At 51.5% G+C, this 10,407-nt stretch overlaps 3 protein-coding genes across 3 annotated transcripts; 2 read left to right on the top strand and 1 right to left on the bottom strand.

Annotated features, from left to right (window-relative positions):
* The first annotated feature begins 1,552 nt into the window (after positions 1-1,552).
* On the top strand, positions 1,553-2,759 carry EJ05DRAFT_51919 (uncharacterized protein). The gene has a single exon (XM_033748719.1). It carries the CDS (start codon positions 1,697-1,699, stop codon positions 2,372-2,374), a length of 678 nt encoding a protein of 225 aa, XP_033599473.1. The 5' UTR covers positions 1,553-1,696; the 3' UTR covers positions 2,375-2,759.
* A 2,747-nt stretch (positions 2,760-5,506) lies between these two features.
* EJ05DRAFT_52162 (uncharacterized protein) lies at positions 5,507-8,450 on the top strand. Its single transcript, XM_033748767.1, has 2 exons — positions 5,507-7,495; positions 7,544-8,450. Exons 1-2 carry the CDS (start codon positions 5,650-5,652, stop codon positions 7,975-7,977), a joined length of 2,280 nt encoding a protein of 759 aa, XP_033599474.1. The 5' UTR covers positions 5,507-5,649; the 3' UTR covers positions 7,978-8,450.
* A 150-nt stretch (positions 8,451-8,600) lies between these two features.
* EJ05DRAFT_539114 (galactose-binding like protein) lies at positions 8,601-10,189 on the bottom strand (the record flags this gene model as incomplete). Its single annotated transcript, XM_033749498.1, has 2 exons — positions 8,601-9,843; positions 9,991-10,189. The coding sequence occupies 2 exons, from the start codon at positions 10,187-10,189 to the stop codon at positions 8,924-8,926; spliced, it is 1,119 nt and encodes a 372-aa protein (XP_033599475.1). The 3' UTR covers positions 8,601-8,923.
* Between the last annotated feature and the right edge of the window lie 218 nt (positions 10,190-10,407).

Here is a 10,407-nt window from a genome sequence, read left to right on the forward strand (position 1 = left end):
AATCAATGTGGAGTGAGTTGACGCAAGGGTCGACAGATCAAAAGAGTTCTTGTACAGTCCACAACTATACTAGAGACGGAGCATGCCAAGTTACCACCGCGCCAGTAGAAATGGCTGCGCCGAGTGTACCGACAAGTCGAGCGCCAAACGGTGCATCTCACGAGCTATTGACTAGGCGCTCCAATAAGGACCTAGTAACAGTCACTTCGAAGACTTGTTCAACCGGAGCGAAGCACACAGCCGCCGTCGTTAATGTTGGGGTCTTCACTTGGCCGCTACACAGCCCAGCTCGAAAACCAAGAAACGGTACATGTTTATGCGTGATAAGCAGGTTCTCACTGCTCTGTCAGGCTTGCCTGGAACACCAAGAGAAGCTATGGTGATACAGCTGCATATGCAGCGAGTAGGACAAGAAGCTGGTTTGGGATGAAGCTGCGACTATGAAGGCGCTGTCCTAATACGCAAAAGAGGCAGATGTGTCGCTGGCCTAGAAATAGTAAGTAAGATAGAAGATCTACATTTCACGACCGAGCAGAGTGAAACTCACTATAGTATGTCCTCCCCACTGTCAACAACACATGTGACATGACTGTTGGCGATCGGTTCGAAATGTAAGGGGCGAAAGGAGGGACGAAAGTCTTTCGTGGATACTTCTACATTACGAAGCGCTGATGGGTTGGTGTAGGGTATGCGACATGGTCAGAAACTGTAGTTGAGACCACTGCATTGATGGCTGATTTTCTGTTTGCCTAGCTCTGACATTTGTGGTTGCCCCACGAGCATCAACCGAAATACATCTGCCCACCAAATAAAGCGGGACCGCCGCCTACGCGATTGGCTCCTCCATGTCAGCACTGCCTCACGACCAACCTGGGCACGAAACACCGCTTTCTCACTGTTCGTTCTGGGTATCAACAATCTTTCCTACCTGTCGCCGTGGTCTCGTGGTGAGGCTTCACTAAACCTGACCTGAGCTGAACCATCGCCACTATCATCCACCACTATCACCGTCGGTCGCTGCCACCCTTTCTGACCCGCGGTCAATTGGTCGCTCGGAAAAACGAACACCACTCTCGCGAGCGTTAGGGGGCCGTAGTACCGAACACTTGAGAGTCGCCGAATCTGTTACAGTGGTCCAAATGGCCCGACAGAACGTCGAGCAAGAGGTTCAGATCATTCGCAGGTACACAAAGCGAGGCATGTAAAGAAGTGTATGGTATAGCTAATAGTAACTAGGGACAATCCAGTCGGCCTTTCTCCGTCGAATCCCGTCAACATTATTCCGAGTCCCAACACCAACGACGCGATCTACGAACACCAGGCCGATATTGATGAAATATTCGAGATAATTTACGGAGGCGCATCCTATTACCCCAATGTTCAAGCATGTCTTGACCAGACGTATCATGACGTTCGTTGCTACCGCATACAGTATGGCAATCCGTCAACTCCTAGTCCGACAAACGCAGGTTCAGGCACACGACCGACGCAAGCCGTGCAAAGTAGCCAGACTCCCTTCGAGACATACCCAGGGAAGGTGCAGGAGACCCAGTTATCGACAACACCTATAGTGTCGACTGGCGCAAACAAGTACCCTGAACAAAATGGCCAGACTATTACATCTATTCCTACGCCAACGTCATACGACGACCCCCCTGGCGATAACTTTTCCACTGGCCAACTCGCTGCCGCAATCATGCTTCCCATGCTATTCATTTTGGTTCTGGGTCTTCTAGCAGTATTCTTTTACCGACGACGGAGTAGACGAGATAGAGCATCTGCTGGATCTCGGGCGATGAAAGTCAATCAAGATGCCAACTACGCGCCTATGACCTATACTACCCAACAAGGGCCTCCACTTATGATGACCCGGCCACCTCACTTACATCCTCATCCACCACATCCCGCAGTCACGAACATCCCCCGCGTTCCGTACCCAAGGCCTCAGTCTACTCAGCCAATAATTCTCGGGCCGATGAGTCAGTCCAATTCAGGCAACTATCACACCGGACTAGATACAGATGTTCTTTCGATATCCGAGTCTACGATACAACGAAACGGGGGCTTTCCTATAGAGGATCCGGACGAGCCACCTCCACCATATCGACCTAGAAGTGTAGTAACATTTGTCTCACGAGAAGCCAGCACGCGGTCGGGATCCTTGCGACCCGATGCGCAGGTTGACGGCTCTACCGATCATCTTATCCATGGTGCGCTGGCGCACCCAGGAAGATCTCCTTTTGCGGATCCTGACGACGATGACGCTGTCTCAATCATTTCTGAGCCCGAGAGACACGGGGGCATGCGGCAGGGGCGCGATATAATGTCTGATGTATCCGATCTGTCATATCAGAACAGCTTTAGACGACCATGATGGTTTTGACAGGAGCTCTCATTTCATCCTAGTATTTTCATGTATTTATGAATCGCACATTCATCATCTTGCAGGGTGCTCTGGCGTTTTGGACATGAGAATCAAACTTCTCATGCATGAGGCCTCAGCGCAACGCATTATCATACTATCTACTGGTATCAAGCACTCAAGGTCAACCCTAGTGATCTTCATGCTTCCGCTATTCTTACAGCGGGCAATATAAGTTTTTTGGGAGAGAATTTAGATTCGTCAATATTGCTCCGTCGATGGCAATGGGCCCTTAAACCGCCTTTCAATAAGGAATACTCGACATACAGCGGAGTGACCCTTGTTTGCATAGTCGTGAAATAATAAAGGTTCCCAGGCTCCTAGGACCAATGGGGCAATTGAGGCACGCAGGATGTTGTTACTCGGCCTTACCAATCACTATCACGGTGCAGCAACTCATTCAAAAAGGCTTGGACGGTAAGCAGTCAAGATGAGGAAGGGGGTTTTCCCTGAACTCGATGACAATTAAAAGGAGATTGGCTCAAAATGGCATTGTCAATAGACAGGAAAGCAAGGGGACAAGGATTGGGATTCGGGAGGGGATGCATATCGAGGGAGTTTAATTTCAACAGATGTTTCTAAATCCCAGATGTTGCCACGTGGGTGGTCTGCAATGAATCACCATGGTGCAGGCACAGGCAGGACGTCAATGATGCGAAATAGCCGATCTGCATTCTTCCTTATGGACTATACTAGAGCGTGTACGCATATCCATACATATCATGCCACACCGTCTGGATGGATGGATGGATGGTCGTGGCCAGCTAGGCACCAGGCACCAGGCACCAGCGCCGGACAGAACTACTGCAGACGACGGCGTAACCCGCAATCCAGCCACAAATCAGCGAGCATTGCGCAAAAGTGGCAGCCAACCGCGCAGTTCAAGGCATTCCCTGCCCGCAACAAAGGACTGACTTAAGTAGGGTATGGCGGCATTCTTGACTCCTGACCAATTGCGGGGCTTGCTGGCCTGTTTCTACTTCCTTTGCCTTCAACCACTCGGGCTGGAGGTTTGGGGAAAGACGGCAGAGGGTGGCCAGATAATGGGCCGGCCATAGCCTATTATCACTGTCTTTCCCAATGGTGCTGAGCTGGCAAAATGCCTAGTTCAGTTTAAAAGACCACTCCTGCTGCTGCTGCCTCTTGCTTTGTTGCTGTGCGTGGAGGTCCTCTTCTTCTGAGCCCTTTGCAGCAGCTATCAACGTCAACACAACTGCAACACATGTCCTTCCGGATCATTCACTGTATCAGCAACGGAAGGTCAAAACTGGTACAGTCTGACAATCACTAGTTACGACAGCGTGTTGATCGACTAACTTAGCCTGAGGAAGTGAGATGAGATCAGATTGACCATCCGACGGACTATCCGAGCGAGTGGGTATCTTGCATCTCACATGCACACTGCCATCATAGCATAGCGTCTACAAACGGCATTGTGGAAGCCATGGAAGCCCTACCGGGCACGGCGCTGACCCAAAAATAAGACATGTCTACATGGATGGACCTCGTAGTTCTGGCCGCGCATGATCCAAAGGCCGGGATGTGCATGGTGTTTAGACTTTAGTGCCCACTTGCGGTATCTAGCGACGTGCAGCAAGAGACGAAACCTGAAAGAGAGGAGATAGAGAGTGTGTGTTATCCAGAAAAGAAACATAGGCAGCATATCACTTGTTGCTTGTTTATTGTTTGTCCTCTTTCAAGGATATCCAGTCCGTAGTTGGTAATATAGTAGTGTCTGCTCGAGGCGCCATCTCCAGCCAGCCCAGCTAGCGCTCTCTCCCCAGCATCCCCCCAGCTCCAGCCTAAACCTACCCCCAAAAGTTCCCCCACCACTCACTGTCAAGCAGTACAAGTTGCAGTACAGTATTTTGGTTGTTGTAACGGGTGCCTAGCTAGCTAATGATTCGGTAGTCAAGCCACAGGTAACAGGCACAACTGGTGCACTGAGCGCATACAGAGCGTAGAGCACTGCACACGGCACTCTGCACTCAGCATCTCCACTCCACTTCCTCTCACGCTTTCACTAATACACTAATACCGTCACTGTCACTTTCACTATCACTTGCACTTGCACACCTCCTGCTGAAACTGCGTTGGATGTCAGTCCGTGCTGCTGCAAAGGCTTCGTTTCAACCAGGGCTGCGGCGTGTTAGATACATAACTTTGCTTTGGCCTGTGGTTGCCTACTACGTTTGCCGGCCAGGTCCCAGAGATTCGTCCTGCCTTTCCGCTGCTTCACAGCTTCATGTCGACGCCATCTCACCTCGCCTGAACCCGTCTCACCAATGATGCTTCCTTCACGTCCGCGCCGTTTACTGTAGGCCACTCACACACCCTCAGCTCTGCCCTCTCGCCTCTGTCCTCCTTCCGTCACTCCGCAAAGATCCTGCGACCTGTGTGGCCGTGCGAAATCTCCGCTGCAGCTCATCCCTTGCCCGTCAGACCTCTCTCCGTGCTCAACTACTACTCCCATTGGCATATGGTATGACCTCCTTACACTCTCAAACCCCCCCAGAAGAGAACTCTATACATTCATTCATTGTACTTCTGAAGCCATTTCTTCATTCGTTCAACTGTCCTGACTCTATCAATCAGCTCTGACCCCTCCTTTTTACTTGCAGGAAATCGCCAGCCTCACACTGCCCAACCTTGAACCGTCCTCCACCACGAGCTACGCCTACCACAACCTCACTTCACTCTTGAATTTTTTTTGTATATTCGCCTCGCAGTCTTCTCTAGCATTTTACATTTCGTCTTTGGTTCACTCTTCAGCAGCGCATCACCACTACGAATAAATCGACCTTTGCTGCAACTCGCTGCACCATTCCACAAGAGCAGGCCTATTCTCCTCTACCAACCTCGAACCATACATAATTTCTTGATACAGTTGCAAGAGCCTGGAAGCTTAGGGAATACTACAATCATCTTTTACTGCTACTAAGAAGAAAGTCGGCCCTTTGAACTGCTATGACTGTGGAGCAAACCCCATTTCGGTATGACGCCCAATGAACGTGCATCGTCACCTTTTCTTTCAATTACGAAATGTCAACCGCTTCCCCGAATCTCTCCCCGCAGCCCAGACCGACACAAATTTTTTCTTCATCTTAATTCTCTTGCAAGAATTGGTGCTGTATAGCAATGCTATCGTGTTTACCTTGACACTTTGTTTAAGCTACAGCTGCATATCATTGGCCCATCCATAGGCTACAGCCTTCTTGTGTCCAGTCATGTCGTTCGGCACAAATATCGACTTCAATACGCTGACAATGTTCAACAGCACACAGGATTGGCGCCTTCCGAGTCCTTCCTCAACTCCAACATCTCCAAGCATCCAAGATCACCTATTGCTGACTCCCAAGACTGCCCCCTCGCACTCTCACTTTCTGGATGCATTTACTACTCCTGATGTCAATGCTGCCAGCACACCACACCTGACACCGTTGTTCACATTCGACTCTCCCGTCTTCAGTCATAGCAAGAACAGACTTCGTAGCCCAGAGGATCCGAGCTTTCATGTCAACCACTTCTCGCAAGACCTCACACTGCTCCCAGTCGAGCCTTCCCGCCGATTGACATCCTCACCAAACCCATCCTCTACCCCAGTCAAGCAGCGGGAGGTGCACCACAGATCCAAGATTACGTCAAAATTGCCCTCGAACTCAGAGATGGACCCTTCCCAAATCCAGACCCCTCCTCCTACACGAGATTCTTCCTCTCGCAAGAAACATGGTCAGCCACAAAGCGTGTACCGTAATATAACTCCTGCGACTACTGGTCACAGATCAACTCAAGTCTCAACCCCAGTGAACCAAAATGCTTTCAATTCGACTCCAGTGCAATTCCCTTCACTCCGGTCATCCACAAGCGGAACCCCAATCTTCGATGCTGGACCCTTGACCACTCCTATCTATTCCCAGCGGCTTTTCTGGGAGGATGACTCTGTGCAGCAAGATATGGGGATGAATGTAAACCTGTCCGTAGATCCGTTCGGACCTACACCAGGGCGGAACAATACACCCTTTGGCTGGCCTTTAGTCGATTCGGGCAACCAAATGCAATTCAACGACCTCTCGCAGCATAACACAACGAATGCGTCGGACACAAGTTTACCATTCACTTCCACCAGCGGTGATGGCCTGACCACTAGCAGTTTTACAACCGGGTCATTCGCGGCTACCTCAGGGGTAGATCCGTCAATGCTGTTCAGTTTTGGTGGGCCTTTCGATATGAGCGGATCGAATAAAGACCTTACAGATAACCAACCTGTCGTCGACCATCTGGGGCGGCGGCCTTACGAACAACAAACAAGAGAGTTTGAACAAGAGCGCCAGCAGCGTGAGCTAGCAAAACAGCGCAAACAGCAGCAACATTCCCGTACTAATACAACTTCATCGTCAGGATCCAGTGGCCAGCCCTCTCGACCCCTGATTCAGAGAAGTAGAACAGAAAGTACGATATGGCGCGACTCCAACACTGCTTTTGCACAATCCCGAACGCCCACGTCGAGCAGCCAATTGGAACACATACCTCGCAGGTCATCCCCGTTGAAACGCCTTAGCAGTCAAGGAGGCCTCAGTGCGATTGCTGAGACGAACCGCAGCCGGCCACGGACACGTCTAGTCATTGATGAGTCTGGTCGTGCCAGGACCGAGACAGACCCTTATGTTCAAGCCCGGCAAGAAAAGACACCACAACCCAAGTACCGGACGCAGTATCCAGGTCATTGGGACACTGACGACAGCAGTGAAGAAGACGAGGATCGGCCTGTGTCTAGTCGCACAAACTCTTTCGCTTTCCCTGCTTCATCTACAAGACCCTCTTCTAAACATGCACGTGATAGCCTAGGCAAGTCTGGCAGTGCAAAGAAGGCTCGTCCCACATCATTCATTTCCCTGACCAAGGCGTTCGAGAAGCCCGGTCCAGACGAAATCAGCGATAGTCTGAGAAGATATAGCATGTCCAGCTTCAACGATTCTCTAGGCCTGTCGAGTGTGAGTGCCACCGAGCCAGGCGACGCCCAACACGCTTTGAAAGCGATACGTCAAGGTCGTGAAGGGCGTATTAGGACCCAACGTATGTTAGTAATTTTTGGTTTATGCCTTGACGCTAACGTTACTGTAGAACGAGCGGCACAGAACACACTGAACGCGCACAACAAACGATGGTCGCAGGCTGCTGCCGTGGACATTATGAAGCTCTCTTATGCGGATCCCTTCACATCATCACCCACAAATCGCACCGCTGACCAGTCCCTTGATTTCGCGACGCCAAGCACAGATCGTAGTAGTGCATCAGCGGACAGTACACGCTGCGTTTGCATGTCTCTCGAGGGAGAAGGGCTTATGATACAATGCGAATCGTGCACCAAATGGCTCCATGCCACCTGCGTTGGTGTACATCCACAGAACGTTCCATCCGTCTACTTATGTACTTTCTGCACCGGTAGTACCCCAGCAGCACGAGGAGGCAGAGCAAGAGAGCCAATGATGCGAGCTCCAGTGAACGCATACGCCAATACAAGTCCATTAAAGCACAAGTCAACATACCGACGATAGTGGACCATGTCGGCCTCGACTGTTACGGGTCACTACCTCACCTGTGACATCACACACTCCTGTACCTTCACTGGCTTTACTTGTTGCATAGCACTTCATTTGTACAGCATATACTCCGGATGATCCTGATCAGTGCATCATTTCTCTGCACATCGTAGATGACCTCATCAACCCATAATTTTCACCTTCTAATACTCGGTAACAATTTTACAGGCGCCACAGCACACCTTCATACACCCTTTTCATTCACACTTTCCTTGATGACACATTACGCGGCCGCGATTTCATGTTTTGACGTTTACATCACGGCCGTACACATTGGAGATGACGTTGGAGTTGGATGTACTATGCTTCAAAAGTTCTCAGTCTTTGGGGGATGCGTCGCCTTAAGGACATAGCTTAGCTGGTCTAAGCTGCTCATGGAATCAAAGTTCATTCTTGGGCGAAGTCGAATAAGGTACTTCATTATTTGGCAGGCGAGTTTAATAAGGACAAGAGAAATGCTTGGTGCGCGTCGTACCGCTCAGCAAATGTTTCCATTCAGAGTCTGTAATATAGAGGAGTGAGTATTACTCGCCCTGATCAGTGAGGGAGTGTTTTGTCTTTAGCGAACGCATTTATTCGTTCGTCGATTTTGTACGGTGCATAAACACAACCTGGGCACACAGGCAGCCATTATATATGTAAATACAGCCAGCACAGGTTAAGATTTTTTTGTCAGGACAATGGAACTTATCACTTTGATCAACGCCGTTATCCTTGAGAGAGACTAGATGCAGTGCCATGTCTTTTGTATAACAGGTTCTTCATGTGCAGTACGTGCGTGCCCACACTCCTTGCGCCGTGCCTTGGGTATCTCATGCTACTCTATGCTCATGGCGTCGCGCTCCAATATCGAACTGTCCTCGCCCTCCATCATGGTTATCAGATCCACGCACTAACTGGCTCAACGCAAATCTGGTCCGTCACCCCAGTCGCCTAGCCCACCCAATACACTCTTCTTCGTCCGCATCGCCAGTTCCTTTACCGGACTTCCACCCATTCTCCCCACTCCTCCTCCTCCTCCACCCCCCCTCGTCAGTCCCACAGGCGTGCTGCTGCTGCCGCCATGCACCGCCACATTTGGCACTCTCACCCGGGGCTCCTCCCTCCTCGTCCGATCCCGCGCGAAGATCTGCAGGCCGCGCAGATGCGTATCCTTGCCGTTCTGGTGATTCTCCATGATCTTGACCTGCAGCAGATGCGCGCGAAGCGTCGGTGCGCGGCGGCGGCGCCGTCGGCGTCTACGATGTGTAGATTTCGTTCTTGTGCTGGTGTGTTCGCGCGGAAGGGGGCTCTTGCTGCCGTCGCGCGAGACGGGCGGCGATGGGGACGTGCTCGGCGTGCTGAGTGGGAATGCGTCGTCCGAGTCCGCGTCTTCGTCGTCGTCGTCATCATCTGAGTCTGCAGCATCGCTGTGGTCGTCTGCGTCGTCGCTGTCGTCTAGATACTCGTATCTTCCTACGTTGCTCATGTCCACGCTGCACCAGCCGCGCGGCTGCTCCAGGCGCATCTCCGCCCACTCGACGAGATCGTTGTAGCCCGTGCCGGCGAGGAAGACGATGCGTGTCGGGGTGTAGGACTCGTCGGCGTCGAAGTCGAGGAAGAGCCGGACGCCGGCGATGCTGACGCGCTTGAAGAAGTGTATGTTGAGGTAGTGCGGTTGCGGTCCGTCGGATTGCCAGAAGGCGGATGTGCTGGGTGAGCGCAGCTGGGCGATTGAGCAGCCGGGTTTGCTGCTGGAGACGGTCCAGGAGGCGAGGGAGGAGATTTCGCGGAGGTGGGCGGGGAGAGGGGGGTGTTGGGTTGGGGAGGTGGGTGGGAGGTCTGGGAGAGGTGGTTAGCTGGGGTGGTGTGTTTTGCGATGTGATGTGATGTGGTGCTTGGTGAGGGGCGTGATGAGGATGTTTACATTTGGTTGTGGTTGAATGAAGCAATTGAGAGGTTGTTGGATTCACGGTGATTGAGACGTACCGTGTGCCTCGTCTTCGTCTTCATCGTCGTCTTCTTCGACTTCGACTTCCTCTTCGTTGCCTTCTTCTACGTCTTCCATGGCATCTCCATCTTCGTCGATATCCTCGTCCTCGAAGCCGTCGTCTTCCAGGTCCTCATCGTTATCGGTGTAGCGCTGTTGATGGGGCGGGGCTCTCGAGAAACGCGCGGACGGAGGCATTGTTGTGTTGGTTGAGAAGACGTTGATAGCCAGGTTCGTCTCTTAAGTTGCAGCTACGGGCAACCTCCAAAGCTTGGGGGGGTCCTTGGTAGCTCCCCAACGCTTCGGCTATAATTACCATTTGATACAGAAACCAATTGTCTTCCTGGCCTGGTCTACTTTTTCCGGCACGTACTTCGACCAGGACTAAAAAGGGAGATGATTTACCTTACGTCAGG

The sequence above is a fragment of the Pseudovirgaria hyperparasitica genome, assembly GCF_010093815.1.
Source record: "Pseudovirgaria hyperparasitica strain CBS 121739 unplaced genomic scaffold EJ05scaffold_10, whole genome shotgun sequence".
Classification (NCBI taxonomy): Eukaryota; Fungi; Ascomycota; class Dothideomycetes; order Acrospermales; family Acrospermaceae; genus Pseudovirgaria; species Pseudovirgaria hyperparasitica.